Source organism: Bos indicus x Bos taurus, chromosome 3 (genome assembly GCF_003369695.1).
Source record: "Bos indicus x Bos taurus breed Angus x Brahman F1 hybrid chromosome 3, Bos_hybrid_MaternalHap_v2.0, whole genome shotgun sequence".
Taxonomy (NCBI): domain Eukaryota; kingdom Metazoa; phylum Chordata; class Mammalia; order Artiodactyla; family Bovidae; genus Bos; species Bos indicus x Bos taurus.
Window position 1 is genome coordinate 27,518,411 of NC_040078.1, and position 18,666 is coordinate 27,537,076.

The 18,666-nt window shown below is 41.9% G+C and overlaps 1 protein-coding gene across 3 annotated transcripts in view; it reads right to left on the reverse strand.

Annotated features, from left to right (window-relative positions):
- Positions 1-10,441, reverse strand: part of SLC22A15 (solute carrier family 22 member 15) — a 104,737-nt gene extending 94,296 nt beyond the window's left edge. For 2 of the 3 annotated variants that reach the window (XM_027535901.1, XM_027535900.1), the window contains exon 1: positions 10,199-10,441. In XM_027535901.1, the coding sequence (XP_027391702.1) occupies positions 10,199-10,285 (87 nt within the window). In that variant the 5' untranslated portion in view covers positions 10,286-10,441. The remainder of the gene's footprint in view (positions 1-10,198) is intronic. The other variant, XM_027535894.1, reaches the window with a different exon arrangement.
- Positions 10,442-18,666: the final 8,225 nt, after the last annotated feature.

Sequence of the window (18,666 nt, forward strand, 5' to 3'; positions counted from 1 at the left end):
AGAGAAATAAAATTGTATATCAATACAAATATAATCATCCAGATGTAACTATAAACACCCTGTTACAATGTAAGTGTTAGCTGGAGTATTTTTATTTAAGGTAGGACACAAGAGATATTTTGGGGCAAGTTTTGGCCGGGAGGGGTGAAAGCAAGGGAGCATGCTCAGAAGGTTGGGGTCAGTGCTTTTGCTCCTCACAGCCACTGCCTCGTTTGGACCTGCTTCTGATCTATACTCCCCTGGACCCTCCTTCAGCTGCTCTGATTCCTGGGCCAGACGTGTGTTTAGCTCCATGATACCATTTGCTTCATCAAGGTTGCAGGCGGTGAGAATGACACTGATTCCAATCAATTCTGATGGGCTCCAGGCTGCCTTCCCTGCAGACGTCAAGCTCCAGCTTCAAACACCGAGACAACAGCCTTACAGAGACTGCCAAATCAGCTCCCACAATGGTATAAGGTCAAATCCTCAGAACAAATTATTCACTGACACATATATAATCGTATACATATATACAACACAGATACACACACATATACAAACATATATCTCTATCTAGGAGTTCTGTTTCCTCTTTCTCTGGTTGAACTATGACCAACACAACCTTAGACAAACATGGCATAATACAGGCATTTATTAAACCTGGAAGTAAGTATACGTGTGTTTGTGATATTATTCTCTGTATTCCATTTGAAATGTTTCATAATTTTTGAAAGTTTTTTTTTAAAAAATGAGTAATAGGGGAGTTCCCAGGTTGCCTAGTGGCTAAGATCCTAGGCTTTTACTGCTGTGGCCTGGGTTCAATATTCGATGGGAGACTGAGATCCTGCAAGCCACGTGGTATGGCCAAAAAAAAAAAAAAAAAGAAATAATAATTGCAATGATAAATGAATGATAAATAATAAATGAATAATAAATGCAATAAAAACAGAATAATATTGTTCAGTCCTAACTAGGTAATGTTTTTATACAAAGTCTGAACCTTCCTTAATTCTGGTTCAGTCCCTTTGTTAAAAGAGGTATTTGCTAATGTTTTGAGAAGTGCTAGCACTTTTTTCTTAAATAAACAAAAGGATTCAAGGATTCAAAAGGGAGTACCCCTCTTATTTTATGCGTTAATGCTATTTAATAACATTTCCATATACCACCTAAATCTACCACGCAGTCCATTCCTTGGGATGTCAGAGAATGCGGAAAGCTGGAAGATCAGAAATAAATGATGTGGTGGTTGCCAGGGCTTAGGAAGGAGAAATGGAAGGCAGAGTGCAAAGGATTTTTAAGGCAGTAGAAAGACTAAATATGATACTATAATAGTAGATACTTGTCATTATAAATTTGTCCAAGCTCATAGAATGTACAACACCAAGAGGGAACCCTAATGTAAACTGGAGACACTGGGTGACGATGTGTCAGCTTAGTTTCATCAGTTGTAACAAATGTACCATTCTGATGGGGGATGTTGACAATGGAGAAGGCTGTATATGTTCAGGTCTTCCCCTGTGGCTCAGACTGTAAAGAATCTGCCCGCAGTGCAAGAGACCTGAGTTCAAACCCTGGGTTGGGAAGGCCCCTAGAGAAGGCAATAGCTATGGCAACTCACTCCAGTATTCTTGCCTGGAGATACAGGGGAAACCTTCGTACCTTCTGCTCAACTTCGCTGTGAACCTAACACTTCTCATTACTTTGCCAACAAAGGTCCATCTAGTCAAGGCTATGGTTTTTCCAGTGGTCATGTACGGATGTGAGAGTTGGACTGTGAAGAAAGCTGAGTGCCGAAGAATTGATGCTTTTGAACTGTGGTGTTGGAGAAGACTCTTGAGAGTCCCTTGGACTGCAAGGAGATCCAACCAGTCTATCCTAAAGGAGATCAGTCCTGGGTGTTCTTTGGAAGGAATGATGCTAAAGCTGAAACTCCAGTACTTTGGCCACCTCATGTGGAGAGTTGACTCATTGGAAAAGACTCTGATGCTGGGAGGGATTGGGGGCAGGAGGAGCAGGGGACGACAGAGGATGAGATGGCTGGATGGCATCACTGACTTGATGGACGTGAGTCTGAGTGAACTCCGGGAGTTGGTGATGGACAGGGAGGCCTGGCGTGCTGCGATTCATGGGGTCGCAAAGAGTCGGACATGACTGAGCGACTGAACTGAACTGAACGCTTCTCTAAAAAATAAAGTCTACATAATACTATGCTAAAAAAAAAAAGAAAAGAAAAGAAAGAGCTGATGTAGAATAATATAGAATCAAGAACAAAAGTGAGAGGATATCCCTGAAAAGAAGGCAGAGGTATGTTTTCCTCTTGGACACTGTGGAGAAACATAGACAAGAATAAAAAATTAATTCTGAAGTTAAAGGAAAGGATGCTTATGAAGTTTACATTCGTAACCTCCATCTCATCCATCAAGCTGAGACAAAGAAGATCTGGGGGAAATGAGAGGAACCAAAACATCAGAAATTTGGGCTTAAAAAGAGTGATAAAACTGACTGGAAGAAGTGAAGGCCTGAGTCAAAGGATGACCAAAAAGTCATGAGTTCCAGAATACGGAAAAAGAGGAACCAACCAATCTACATTTGCAACAAAAGAGAACTGAATAAGCAAATTATGATATGGCCACACATTGGGACACCATGCTGCAGCCATTAAAAAATACGGAGTTGTTAATCTGTGAGTGCAGCAAGATATTTGCAATATTATTGACAGACAAAATCAGGTCAAGATAAAAACTTTTGCACAAAAGACAAATGTACATATTTATATAATACAAAGTTGGGAAGCTCATCTGTATGCCAAAGGGTGAGCATATTTTACTTCTGGGTGGCAGAAGTTCTGATAATTTTTATCCTATATTTTCTCTTTTTTCTACAGCCACCATATACTATTTGTTGAGCCCCATACAATTCCCATTAGTGCAGACGTTAGTTTCTGTTTAAGTGTTTGGTCAAGGAAATGAGAAAGGAGATTTCTGAGCTGTGTGTGTCTTTGGATTTGACGGCTCCTTCTTCTAAGGCAGCCGCCTCTAGCTGCGGGGATGAATCAAGCCAGTATTCTGACAATCCCAAAGTCAACACTAACACAATGCCAACTAATTGATAGGCACAGGGCAACTTCAAGAGATTCTGACCTTGCAAAACAAATGAATTCAACTTTCATGATCCAGTCATTTCCAAGAGCACAAAGAAAACTGAGGGGTCGACGGCATGAGTTGACTCAGCCACCTCTCAGCGGTGTCACAGCCTTCAAGTCTAGTGTTTATACTGTCATAGTCACATTGCCTGGCTTCATATTTTAAATGCTTTTCTGTGCTGTCTTAGAGTGTAACACCTTCTCTCATGGCGTGTATCAATCAGCTGCGAGTAGCCCTGGCCAGCATGCTGCTGGGGGCTTGGGTGCTACAATGATGTCAGTTGCTTCCCAAGGCGCATCCTAGCTCTTGAGACCCTCCAGGCTCTAAGGAGCTCCCTTGGGAAGTTCCCCTGGAGAAGGGACAGGCTACCCACTCCAGTATTCTTGGGCTTCACTTGTGTCTCAGCTGGTAAAGAACCTTCCTGTAATGCAGGAGACCTGGGTTCAATCCATGGATTGAGAAGATACCCTGGAGAAGGGAAAGGCTGCCCACTCCAGTATTCTGGCCTGGAGAATGCCATGGACTGTATAGTCCATGGAGTAGCAAAGAGTCGGACACACGATTGAGCGACTTTCACTTTCACACCTTTTGGAGGCCTCCCGGTATCTCCATATCCTCCCCAAATGGAAACAGGCGAGTCTGATAATCTGCAGCTTCCTCTGCTTTACACCAGGGGGCAGTGTCTGTTTGTAGACAACAGTTTTCCTGAGATCATACTGGGGACAAGAGTAACTATGGTCTCCTTGACCTACCGGCACCCATTCACCTAAACTGATGGAAGGAACACCAGGCAAAGCTCCCCAGATTATCATCCAAGCTCTCAGCCATTGTCTCAAGGCAGACAGAACTAAATTTGAGGGTAAGTGTGGCATAAAACTGGCTCAGACAAGCAGAGATCTCTGGTAGATGGTCCCACGTCTTAGGAGTCCTGACAAAAGCTCTAATGCCACAGGTTCTCATCATGGCTGAACGCCAGGTGGTGGTGAGAATTCCTTGGGGCCTAAGGGACGGTCTTAGTGATTGCAGTCCAATAAGGTCTTCACTAAGGCTTATGATGTGGACTGTATCACTCACTTATGGTTGAGAGGTTAGAACCATAAGCTATCCACCTCCGTGACACCTCATGGAAAGGCAGTCTTCCTATGAATCTCCTGGGGAGAAGGGACATAAAGATAAATACTAGCAGGTAGGAGCCATGAGATGGGATAATGTTCTACACAAAGTTCAATAAAGCATCCCGAACAAAACCCACTCTTCCTCCTGAGTATTTACTTTTTGCTCAGTTGCTTTAGTCACATCAGACTATGTTGTGACCCTATGGACTGTAACCCACCAGGCTCCTCTGTCCATGGGATTCTCTAGGTAAGAATACCGGAGTGGGTTGCCATGCCCTCCCCCAAAGGTTCTTCCTGACTCAGGGATCGAACTCGGGTCTCCTGCACTGCACGCAGACTCTTTTACCACTGAGCCACAGGGGAAGCCCCACTCCTGAGTAGTAAATGACCACAACTCACAGTCATAATGGGTTAAAGGAAGAGCAATAAAAGTGAATTGTTATTCTCATATTGTAGCATCCTCTCTAAGGTATGCAGATCTTCTTTTACCATTTTAATTTTTAAAAAAAATTTTTAACACAGAAAAGTGGAACAAATAAAAATGATTCATGAACCCACCACCACAACAAACTAGTGGCAGTTTATCATATTTGTCTTAGATTCTAATAACACAATATTACAGATACAGAGGAAATCTCCTTTGTATCCATCCCTTCTCACATCCCCTCCCTTCCTTCCCAAGAGGGAAGGAATTGTGTGTCAATCTACTTCATGTTTATGCTTCTACATTGTTCATATACGTTCATAAGCCATATAAGTATTGTTTCCTAATTTTTAAAAATTTGTTATGAGAGTATGTTTCACATTGTATATATCACACTGTTTTTTTTTCATTTCACATTGTGTTTTAATAGATTCATCCATGTGGCCGTGTGTAGACCTAGTGTGTTCATGTTAACTGTTTTATTCTATCAAATTTATATTACATTTTAATTATCCAGTTCCTTTTGGGGAATCATTTAGAAAGAAAAGAAAGAAAGTGAAGTCGTTCAGTCGTGTCCAATTCTTTGCAACCCCTGTAGCCTACCAGGCTCCTCCGTCCATGGGATTCTTCAGGCAAGAATACTGGACTGGGTTGCCATTTCCTTCTCCAGGGGATCTTCCCAACCAAGGGATTGAACCTGGGTCTCATGCATTGCAGGCAGATGCTGTACCCTCTGAGCCACCAATCATTTAGGTGGTTACTAGTTTTTATCATGACAAATAGTGCTGTAATAAACATCCTACACGTATCTGCTTATGTAGAAGCTCAAGAGATATTATCACACACACACCAAGGAGTCCAATGCTGGTTGTAATTTTACTAGACAGTGCCAAATTGTTCTCTAAGTGGGATACTTTCTACTTCTCATTTTCATCACGCTTGTATTGTTAGATTATTAAATGTTTGCTAACCTAATAAGTGTGAAATCATATTTCATAGTTATTTTAATATGCCTGTCCCAGATGACCACTGAAGGTAGACATCTTTTTATGTGTTGACTATTATAGTTTCCTCTTCTGCAAAATATCTGTTCTATCATTCCACTTTCTAAAGCACCATGAAAAGATATTTATTGCATGAACAATATGAAAATACTGGCAGTTTTAGGAGCTGAAAAGTATTGTTGAGGTTATTAAGAGTTTATATAAAAATAATGCACTCCGAAACACCAGAGTACTATATCTCAAGCTGAGGTTCACAGCAGCATCTCAATTCTGCAGGTGAAATGAAGGCTTATTACAGGTTACATGTTCCTGTTAATTAATGGGTGTTTTAAATTCTGTGCAAATTATACCACAACCTATGATTCATAATCCTGAGCAAAATGAGGGAGCTGAAATCTCTGACTCGGAACAAAGGAGTAGGGTCCTTTTCCACTTTATGTCCAAAGGGATCGAGAAGCAAAGATCTGTATTCCAACTTTCCTCCAAACGGTCTGGCAAATAAGCGCACACAAACACAAACACAAAACAGTGATGACAGCATCAATTTTGAATCACGACTAGAAAATAGAAATGGTAATAAATAGAATTATTCATATATTAATATTACAAATATTTACCTCCTGCCCAAAGGAGGGCAAGGCTTCCTACATGGCACAGTGGTAAAGAATCCAGCTGCCAATACAGGAGATGTAAGAGACGCAGCTTGGGGTGGGAAGATCTCCTGGAGTAGGAAACGGCAACCCACTCAAGTACTCTTGCCGGGAAAATCCCGTGCACAGAGGAGCCTGGCGGGTTACAGTCTATGGGGTCACAAGGAGTTGGACACGACTGAGCGTACACAAAGGAGGGTATGTATATTTCGGGGGTGGGTAAGAATTTTTCTAACTAAAAAATTAGAAATCTTATTGCTTGTTTATAACATGACTAGTTTCACAGAAGGCAATTTTTCTCCTCTAGATTTCTGCTAATGAAAATGTGGGCTTCCCCGATGGTTCAGAGGGTAAAGATTCCATCTGCAAGGCAGGAGACACTAAAACCAAGCATCCTTATTATCAGGGCATGTGATCCCATCATGATGATAAGAACTCTACAAAACCTGCATTTATTCTCTATATATCAGATAGTTGACCACTATGGGGATTCCAAAGATTGTGTTTGCAAAGCAAGGGAAGGTAGGTCTCCTAGTCAAAGGAAATTGGATATTGAGAAAATGTTTGAGGAATTACATGATGGTATCTACAATCTAAGAAAACAGTTAACCTAAAGACCTTTAGATGTGGCTTATAATTTGGTTTTGTCCTCTCAGTTGTAACTTGGATGTGTTTGAAGTACAGGGAGTTGTTTTTTTTTTTAATGATCCTAGAAAGAAGAAAATGCAAAAGGGTCTGTAAGGTTTCCATCTTTGTCCCTCTAGCTTGGTGTTTCTTGGATGAAGCTGGTCATCACCAAACCACAGACACAGAAAAGGCTCCTGCTGAGGCAGTCCCCACCCCGCTCCGCCACAGTCCCTCTCCCTGGCAGTCCACAATGTGCAGTCTTAATGTGCAGGACTCCCCGTCTCGGGCAGGGCTGCTAAACCATTGGTCTGTACCCTCGCTGAGCACTGGGAAGACAAGGGCTTCAGTTTTAAAAGCAGACAAGCCATCAACCTCCTTCCATTAAAGCCAATCAACTCTAAAAATGGCTTTTTCCTTTGGTAGAGAAAGCGACCCCCACATGAATGATGAAAGCATCACATTACAACTGTGTTATGGGGCTCTCCAGTTCTCACACTCTGCAGGCCAGCTCCCCTAGCCCAAATCATGAAGTCTACCAAGTAGACTTGGTAGAATGGGCTCTGGGGAGCTCCACTCTCATATCCAGGATAGCTGTGAGTGACCCTAGGACCATTTGGATGATATAGCTCTATGGGGTAGTTAAGTCCTCACAAACAGGTAACAGCTGTGAATAATTCACTTCTGCTTGGATGGGCATCTAATATCTTTTGGGATCAGCACAGCTACAGGGTACCTTCCCAGCCCATACCCACAAGATAAACAGTTACTCATGCCTAATGCTCTAAGAGCTAGTTCTTCTATGATGAATGCTGACCACATGACAAGTAGGGTTCAATGAACGGTCATGGGCTTAGATCACTCTGGTACTAAACTCTAACCACCTGCGTCAACCATTAAAAAAAGGTTAAAGTGAAGTTGCTCAGTTGTGTCTGACTCTGCAACCCCCATGGACTGTGGCCTGCAAGGCTCCTCTGTCTATGGGTTTTTCCAGGCAAGAATACTGGAGTGGGTTGCTATTTCCTTCTCCAGGCGATCTTCTCGACCCAGGGATCGAATCCAGGTCTCCTGCATTGCAGGCAGACTCTTTACCATCTGAGCCACCAGGGAATCCCCCCAAAAAAGGTAAGTGGTGGAAATTTAACAGGTCCTGAACACAGGAATAGTGGCCTTTTTAGTGCCACACTCCACTCAAGACAAAGTTATTCAAGGTCACTGAATACCTGGCCAGTCAGGTGAGAAGATAATGTCATAGGAGGTAGAGTGCAGGGATGGGGAGGTAAGGTTACTCAGAGAGGGACTCATGTTCCTGAAATTCTTGGTTAGAATAAGAAAAGAATTTTCTCAAAGAGAAAATATACTGGGTTTTCCCGTAAGATGTTATGAAAAACCTGAACAAGCTTTTTGGCCAACCCAATAAGCACCCATCAGGCATCATGCTTACAATTCTGTTTTTGGCATTAAATACTCTTTTATGATTTAGCACAAACACTTTTTCTCCACAGTAAACTGCATTTAAAGCTAAAACAACACACTTAAAGGAACTTCAGAAAATTGCATATTTGTGAACTGAGAACTTGTTTTGCTAGAGAAAGAACTGACTTAATCTATGAGTGCATCATTTAGATGGTTCTACTGCCAGATGATGAAATCAACTGAACTTTCAAACTTTTTAGTGGAAAAGAGAATCACTTAGTCAATCCTCACCTCTAACCCTCCCAATCTTCCTGCTGAGCAGTTGACTTATGCAAGGTTTAAGCAACTGGTGGACTGGTACTTATATCCATGACCACCCTGTCCCTTACCTCAGAATAACTAATTCAATTAACCATCACAGGTTAATTGTAATTATTTAACTTCCTGCCTTCTGTGGGAGACATGAAAGAAGAGGGTTCAATCTCTGGGTAGGGAAGATGCCCTGGAGGAGGCATGGGAACCCACTCCAGTATTCTTGCCAGGAAAATCTCATGGACAGAGGTGTCTGGCGGGCTACAGTTCATGGGGGTCGCAAAGACTGGGACGCGACTGAAGCAACTTAGCACACACTGCTTCACCCCAAGGCCACAAGAATGCAAACTTCACAGGAAAGAGATTTCGGTTTATAAACATTGCAGCCCCTGCTAAGCATACAGTAGGCACTCACTATATGCTGAATAAAGGAAAAACTAAAATGGCCAACTCATAGTAGATACTAAAAAGGATCTATGAATAAAATGCCACTAGAATAAAAGTAGTAATTAATGTCAAAAGGGCCATTTAAAAAAGAAAAGGAAGAGTAACTTTTGCATGGCAAAGTGTATTTGTAGTGACCTTGAGCATACAGAACTCACATTTCTAGGATGGGGTGTGCAGGCAGTTTGGGAGAATTCTGTACCACGAAGAACTGATTCCCTTTTACACCACCCATTGTAGATGGTACTATGGACTTAAAATAGTGTCAAGCCCAAAGTGGCTCTGGGCAGAATGACCCAGCAGAACTTAAACCAGAAAGAAACCCGAAGCATTGAAAGCCCCTGGAACAGGAGTGAGTGAAGTCGCTCAGTCGCGTCCGACTCTTTGTGACCCCATGGACAGTAGCCTACCAGGCTCTACCGTCCATGGGATTTTCCAGGCAGGAACACTGGAGTGGGTTAGCCATTTCCTTTTCCAGGGAATCTTCCCAACCCAGGGATCGAACCCGGGTCTCCTGCATTGCAGACAGACGCTTTACCATCTGAGCCACCAGGGAAGCCGCCTCAAGTCAAGGAAAAGATAGTAAGTCGACACCAGAGCGGATGGGCCCTTTGGTCAGTGGGTGACCAGGGCCCTCTCTGTTTAAGATTTCAAGGGGACAGCGCCACAGGTTAGAGATTCCCTTTCCGTAGTCACAGAGTATTCCAGCTAACAAGGGGATTTTGCATCTCTTACTAACCAGCTCGCCAGATTAAGTATTCATTCTCCACACATTCCTTCCCTGCTCCAGGTGAGGGGACCAGGGCGCCTATGGGGCGAGGATCCGAGGCTTGGGCGGGGACAAAGCTTGACAGGCCGGCCAGCGACCTTGGCTCTCCCTGGCGCAGGCCAAAGCGTGGCGCCTAGCCCAGCGCCGTCCTCGCGCGAGGTGGAGGTGGAGGCGGGGGAGGCTCGCCACACCTGGGGGTTTGCAGAGCCTTGGCATCTGGGCCGGGCTTTGGGAAATCGCGGGGCGGGGGCGGTATGCCTCACCCCAAGCTGGGTGGCCAGGAAGAGGCAGCGGTGGTAGCTGCGGGAGACTCACCTGCAGCAGCACGGCCAGCAGGAAGCACAGGTACATCTGGTAGATGCCCATCTCGCCCACCGCCTGGAACGCCTCCTCCACCTCCATGGCGGGCCGAGCGTTCGGCCCCGGCCCCGCACCCAGCTGGAGCCCGGCCGCGGCCCCGGCCCGCCCTCCGCTACCCCCGCTCCGGCGTGGCCCGGCGTGGCCCTCCCCGGCCGGCCCGGTGCGCCAGGCATCCGCCTGGCCCAGCCAGGGAGGAACGGCGAGAGAGCGCGGGCAGGGCGGGGCGCGCGGGCGGCGCGCTGGCGCGGGCGGGGCCGAGGGCCGCGTGAGCCGGCGAGATGCCGGGTTCCCCGGGCCTCTAGGCTTTCTGTTAAAGATTTCCTTCTGAGAGGGTGGGTTAAAACGGAGCTTAAAGCGGCTTAAAATGAGAGAAAAGAGGAAGTGGGTTCCGGTGTAGGCATCCTCTCTGATGGAGAAATAAGGCGAAGGGCAGCCTCCTCGTCTAAGCCACGGCCTGCCCGCCCCCCGCTTCAGGGGCTGTGGGGCGCAATGACGGTTGGGAGACCCGGTGCCCGCTGGTAAAATTTGTCCTTTTGTACAAATCGTTTAAATACAGGAAGTGGAAATGGGTTCTAGATCCTTCGGAGAAGAGTGCTGTTTAACATTTCTTTCCTCCTGCTCCCTGCTTGCTATGTGGTCAGGCCGCAGGTAACCAAATTCTTGCAAAAGCCTGAGATACATTTGGTTATGTAAATAGGCACGAAGTAAAAAATATGAAAGGTTAATTTGTGGGACAGGAGGTGATGGCTGCTAAAATGTTTGAAGGATAAACAGCAGTTTGAAAGGCTGGCAATGGAGAAAAATGCAGCAGGACCTAGAGACACCGGTCACCTGGTTTAAGTCCCCTCATTTCTCCACCTCCCTAGGTTGGTTTTAACAACTGCATAGCATTCCACTCTGCGGGCCATGCCACCCAATACGATATTGAACAGAAAAGGTGACTAGCAATGCTTTACCTAGAATTTTACACATAAAGAGAGTGACATAGGCCTATAATTTTCTTGTTACTGTTCTTGTCTAGGTTTGGCTGGAAGATTATCGTAGCCTAATAAAATGAGTTGCAGGTGTTTGGTAAAACTTCAAGCCATCTAGGCTTGGCTTGTTTTGCAGGGGGAGCCTCTTTATTACAGAGATGGATAAAGATACATAGAGATTTTTGTCACATATGTTTTGGACTTTTGTTTTTGAATCACTTTTAGTTTATTCTAGAAGTGTTACTGTTTTATCCACTTTTTCTATTGTTTTTGGAATAAACTTGTTCATCTTGTTTTCATAGGGTTTTTAATTATGCTCTAGCTGTTTTTATGCCTTGTTTTTTTATTACTCTTTTTTATTGTCCTTTTCTTATGAGTCTTGCTAGAAGTTTGTCTACTGTATTATTTTCTGAAGAACCAGTTTTTATTTTGTGATTTTTAAAAAATTTGTCTTTGTTTTCTGTTTTATGAATTATTTTTGTTTCTTATTTTTGCTAGTCTATAATTCTTTTACTACCTATGTGACTTGAAAGTTTAGCTTTTTGCTTTCAATTTTCCTTTTATAGGAATAATTATACATAAGACTTATGCATTTCTCTCTCGGTGCTACTTTGCTCTATCCCATAACTTTGTCGGGTGGTGCTTACATTGTCTTTAGTTTTAAATATTCCATGACATTGTAATGTCCTCTCTAACCAATGAGCTATTTGTTAGTTCATATTTCTTTAGTTTCCAATTAAAGGTTGTTGCTCTTTTTTAACTATCTTTTTATTGTTGATTACTAATTTAAGTGCTTTGTGTATGAAGATGATCTGAAATCTTGGAAATCATTTGAATTTTCTTGTGACCTAGAGATTATCATTTTTGAGTTTTTATCAAGTTGTCTTTTTATTTGTGAAAGTTTGTAAAAGTACCAATGGAATCATTCCTCTTAAATCATGATAAAATACCTCTTTTTACTTTTAATGCTTTTTGTCTTAAGTTTTGTTTTGTTTAGTGTTAATATTGCTGTGTCAGGTTTTTGTTGTTGTCATTTTCCTTGTAATCCTTTTATTTATCTCATATTTTCAGTTTTGTTATATTCTAGACATGTTTATTAAAGGAAAGCTTTTTAAATTTGTTTGTTTATACAATTTTGTAATCTTGGTCTTTTAACAGGTAAATTAAATCAATGTATATTTATTGTGAATGATATATTTGGAGTCATTTCTACTATTTCCTGTTTTATGTTTACCATCTTCTTTCTTTTTACTTCCTGGCCATCTATTGGAGTCTTAAAGACGTTTTTATATGATCCTTCTCTCTTTCTGCTACTTTTGGGAGCTACAGATTGCACAGTTATTATTTTAGTAGTTACTCAACATTTTAACATCTACAGAACTGAAATACTGTTCTACCATGTTGATAGTTACTTAATATATCTATTCTCTTTTTAAACTACCCGAGATTCCAAGAATGCTTTATCTGAGAAAACATAGGAGACATAAAATGTTATATTTTGGAAAACTTTGTTAGGTGACTCAATAAGTGACTATTGTGGTGCCAAAACACTGATAAAGAAGACTAATGTGAAGTGTTTGTGTTTTAATTAAAATTAAAAAAAAAAAACAACCCTTCTATTGTTAAGGAAAATTATCCTGCATTTAGAAATAATAAGAAAGCAAGAAAGAGGACTATATGTCCTTTCAATGTAGTAATGAAGCAGTATTCAACAAGTCCACCCCCAGAATTATTTAATTATTTAATTCAGTAGGAAAATTTAACTGTATTTGACCTGGCTATTTGCTATGAATTTGACTCTATGTAACCCCATGGACTGTATAGCCCACCAGGCTCCTCTGTCCATGGGATTTACCAGGCAAGAATACTGGAGTGGGTTGCCATTTCCTTCTCCAAGATACTGTGCATTTACATTTAAATTTGTAGATTTTTGTTTGGTAGAGATGTAAATAATTATGTCTAATAGGAAAGATAATAATTATTATTTCATTGCCCTGTAAAACATTCAGTCCAGTTCAGTTCAGTTCAGTCGCTCAGTCGTGTCCAACTCTTTGCGACCCCGTGAATCGCAGCACGCCAGGCCTCCCTGTCCATCACCAACTCCCAGAGTTCACTTAGACTCACGTCCATCGAGTCAGTGATGCCATCCAGCCATCTTATCCTCTGTCGTCCCCTTCTCCTCCTGCCCCCAATCCCTCCCAGCATCAGAGTCTTTTCCAATGAGTCAACTCTCCACATGAGGTGGCCAAAGTATTGGAGTTACAGCTTTAGCATCATTCCCTCCAAAGAAATCCCCAGGGTGATCTCCTTCAGAATGGACTGGTTGGATCTCCTTGCAGTCCAAGGGACTCTCAAGAATCTTCTCCAACACCATAGTTCAAAAGCATAAATTCTTCAGTGCTCAGCTTTCTTCACAGTCCAACTCTCACATCCATACATGATCACTGGAAAAACCATAGCCTTGACTAAACAGACCTTTGTTGGCAAAGTAATGTCTCTGCTTTTCAATATGCTATCTAAGTTGGTCATAACTTTTCTTCCAAGGAGTAAAACATTAACTTGTTTTATATCTAACCTAGCAATCTTTTTTCCCCCTAGAAATAACCAGTTTTTCAAATGCTCTTGGAACCAGCTTTACCATCCTACCTGTTCTTTCATCAATTAAAATAAAATCATTGACAAGGGTTCATTCTATGTAGGTACAAGAGTCATATTTTTAACTTTTGAAATTTTCCTTTGAGATTATGATGTGTGGGAATGAAAAATTATAAATCAATATTTATGATACATGGCTAAATTAAATTGTTAACTAAAAATTGGGTTATTTCATCTTAATTAAATTTTATATATTTTAAATGAGTCAGAAACTTTTCTATATATTCAGTGTTAATTCACATTATATTGGAACATATATGCTAAAAGCAATTGGTTATTGTGAGGACAGAAGATACAATCTAGGGAGTGTCAGAAATGAGGTCTGTGGGTTGATAGAGACCAGGTATGCAGTACTAAAGAGCTTTATTTAACCTTTTCCTATGGGTAATGGGCACCACTGAAGTGTTTTTTAAGGTTGAGTGGTGTGATTTTTAAAAGATGATTTGGCAGCAGTGGAAAATGCACAGAACACCAGTGGAGACACTGTAGTAATGGCCCAGGGACTTCCCTGGTGGCTCAGCGGTAAAGAATCTTCCTGCAATGCAGGAGACACAGGAGATGTGGGATCGATTCCTGGATTGGGAAGATCTCCTGGAGGAGGGCATGGCAACCCACTCCAGTAGTCTTGCCTGGAGAATCACACGGACAGAGGAGCCTTGTGGGCTACAGTCCGTGGGGTCACAATGAGTCAGACACGACTGAAGCCATTTAACACACATGCAGTAAAGCCCAGGCAGGACCCAGTGATAATAGTGATTGAGAAATGAAGTCAAACTTATGGTAAAATCTGCAAAAATTGATAGTCATTCATTTTGCAGACTCGTAAGAGAGGAATCAGCAATGATTCTTATGTTTTTGAAGTCAATAACTGGGGAAATGGAGGTAGTAGTATTAACTGAGGTAGGGAAAACAGAAAGTGGAGTAGGACGGAGGTGATAGGTCTAGAGGCCTCAGACAAATGGTGGGGCCAAGAGGCATTGCTCGTTTAAATGGCCATTGCCCCTTTAAGATCCTGCCCTTCCCCCGCATTAACCCACCAAGGCCCCTGCTGGATTTCCTTGCCCTAATTTACAGTCTGTGCCAGAGCTTCTGAGCATGCGCTGAAGGAAGAGCTGGCCTAATTAAGGCTCTCCTGAGGCTCAAGGTATTGCATCTGTGGCTCTTAGCAAAGAGTTCCATTTTGAGAGCATATTTTCCCCATCTGACCATTCTTTACTCATTTTTCTTTTTCTCAAGTTCTTTTCTACCATAATTTAATATAGTACCTGTATTTCCTTTTATAACTCAGAAGTAATGAACATCTGGGGTTTTTTGAATAATAAAAAATTAAAATAATATTTAAAATACTGTGTGTATCAAATATACACTTGTTGGGATGTGAGGAAGAAAGGTAACTTATCTGGTAAATTACAGAAAGCCTTGAAGCAAATATATCCAGATATTATTATCTTCTTTCTTTTGTTACACTTCACCACTGTGTCATGCCTTTTGCTTCTTTGGTAATTTGATGTCCCAGAAGACTACTAAAATTTGCTTTGCAAGCTAGTAGACTTCAGGTGTGTTAAGTGTTGCTTCAAATCCTTGGAATCAGTGTTGCCAGCCTAATGTTTACCAGCCTAAATGTACCCAGAATGAGTCTTTTTTTTTTAATCTGAAGAACATTTTTCCTTTTACATAAGCCTTCATGCTGGATAACTACTGTTAGTATTGCACAGCAACATTCCTTAATAAAGATAGCCAAAAGGCAAATACCTCTGTCAACATTAAGTTGGTATAAACACAGCGAATGTGATGGGAGTGACCAGATCACAAGGAATCCAGATTTTGAGGGCAGCTGTCTGGGAGGAAGGAGCAAGAAGACAAAGGGAGGAAAAGCAAAAAGAAAACGGAATTAGCAGTGAGATGGACGTATCTCTGTCATCTGGCCTCCCAAACCAACAGCTATCATTCAAAAACCATCTGTAAGTGGATGAAAGCGTATACTAAAATAGATCTAAATTTAATATGGAGGAGTTGGCCATTTCCATGTCTCAAACCTTAGCAATAAAAGAATATGAATAGAGTTAGGACTAAAATTCAGGAGGTTACAGCAGAGAAAGATGAAATATGAGGGAAATTAGTCATTAATTATGTTTGAATTTAGATCGTAGAGTGTTTTGCTTGCTAAGAGTCCAATTTTACATGCTGTCCCAAGAGGCACTGAGCTTAGATAATAGGACATTCATTTAATTCAACAGATTCATTCCTGAGTGCCCAACTCTAATGAAAATGTCAGGGTTGTTGTTGCTGTTATTGTCGCTGTGCTACTTACATAGGAGAGTTCTACAACAACGCAATACAGACTGAAATGATGAATTTGCCGTACTCATGGGGATCGATCAGTTGAGGCTATGATTCAGTAGGAGTGATAAAAATTTGCCAGTTGCCCCAAACTTCCCCAGGCTTGAAATCTGGATGCTATTGGAATTGCCTAAAACACTGCTATGCTAAGTCACTTCAGTCGTGTCCGACTCTGTGCGACCCCATAGACGACAGCCCACCAGGCTCCCCCGACCCTGGGATTCTCCAGGCAAGAACACTGGAGTGGGCTGCCATTTCCTTCTCCAATGCATGAAAGTGAAAAGTGAAAGTGAAGTCGCTCAGTCGTGTCTGACTCTTAGCGACCCCATGGATTGCAGCCTACCAGGCTCCTCCATCCATGGGATTTTCCAAGCAAGAGTACTGGAGTGGGGTCCCATTGCCTTCTCCGGCCTAAAACACTAGAGTTGATTGAATATCAGAAAAACATGATGATAACCTGCAGATTAACAGTCTGAACCTCCAACTGGGCTTTCTAAATTAAAACCAGAAATTTACATTGTTTTCAAAAAGTAGGAAGCCAAAGTAAATTTCAGCGAATCAAGTTTGATCCACTGGGTCTACTCAGTCTCAGAAAGAAGTCACCAATCCTGAAACCATTCTGAAAATTGTTAAGCGTGAGAATTCATTCAACAAATGTGTTCTGAACAACCACTCTGTATTGGGCACATTGTTCAAGGTGTGAGGAATACAGTGTTAAACCAGCAAAACCTCTCCCTCTCCCTAGTGGCCCTTGCCTTCCAGTGAAGACTTTACTCTTGGCTGCCGTACTGGATGGGATGGGTGGGCTGAGAGCAAGGAGGAGGAATTGTAGTCTATGGAAATTGATCCTTGCTTTACTATCTGATCATGAGATGGACTCCAAATCAAAAGATAACAATGTGAACCAAATAGATTATATGAATGATGGCATTCATTATGTTTTCTTCAGTCTAAAGGCTCTTCTCCGTATCTTTATCTGCCTTAGGAAGAATTAGCCAAATCTTATTATCTCCCTACAGTAGTGAAAGTCACTTAGAAAGTTACATTAGTGAATAAATTCACATGATTTTCAGAACCAAGTGAATCCTTAAATTACTGGCATCTAGCTATTTAAGCCAGAAGATCATATTGCATCTTAAATTGTATAAACAACTCTTCATCAGTTTTCATTTGAATGAGATGAGTATATTATTCTCAGCCAAACAGAGCAAATCAAATCCTCCTGTTAATTATCTGTTCCGGCACAAGATTCTGAGTATTGTCAGTTTTATTTGCCCCTCTCACTAGCCCTGGGATTCTTCCTTCACCTTAAAAAAAAAAAAAAAATTATTTATTTGTTTGGCTGAGCTGGGTCTTTGTTGCTGCACGGGCTTTACCTAGTTGTGGAGAGAAGGGGCTACTCTAGTTACAGCGCATGAGTTTCTCATTGCACTGGCTTCTCGTTGCAGAGCACAGTCTCTAGGCACACAGGCTTCGGGGTTGTGGCACATGGGCTGCAGAGCACAGGCTCAGTAGTTGTGGCGAATGGGCTTAGTTGCTCTGCAGCATATGGGATCTTCCTGGATCAGGGATCAAACCTGTGTCTTCTGCATTGGCAGGTGGATTCTTCAACTAAGGAAACCCCTTTCACCTTTCTTTTTTTAATAAAGAAATTTTAAAATTGAATTATAATTTATTTACAACTTTATGTTCGTTTCAGGTGTACAGCAAAATGACTCATATATATATATATTCTTTTTCAGATTATTTTCCATTATAGGTTATTATATTTTATATTAAATATAGTTCCCTGCTGCTGCTGCTGCTAAGTCGCTTCAGTTGTGTCTGACTCTGTGCAACCCCATAGATGGCAGCCCACCAGGCTCCCCCGTCCCTGGGATTCTCCAGGCAAGAACGCTGGAGTGGGTTGCCATTTCCTTCTGCAATGCATGAAAGTGAAAAGTGAAAGGGAAGTCGCTCAGTCGTGTCCGACTCTTCGCGACCCCATGGACTGCAGCCCACCAGGCTCCTCTGTCCATGGGGTTTTCCAGGCAGGAGTCCTGGAGTGGGTGCCATCGCCTTCTCTGGTAGTTCCCTGTGCTATACAGTAGTCTTTGTTGTGTATCTGTTTTCTATTTAGTGGTATGTAGCTATTAATCTCAAATTCCTAATTGATCTCTCCCCAGCACCTTTTCCACTTTGGTAACCGTATATTTGTTTTCTATGTCTGTGAGTCTGTTTCTGTTCTGTAAATACTTTCATTTATGTCATATTTTTGATTCCACATATAAGCAATATTGCACAGTATTTGTCTTTTTCTGTCTGACTGACTTAGTATGATAATCTCTGAGTCAGTCCACGTTGCTGCAAATAGCATTATTTTATTCTTTTCCCTTTACCTTTTTTTTAGTCACAGCACCTTGTGCAAATCCAATGAAATTAATGGTTTTTCTCAGGAAAATGAGAGTACTGGAG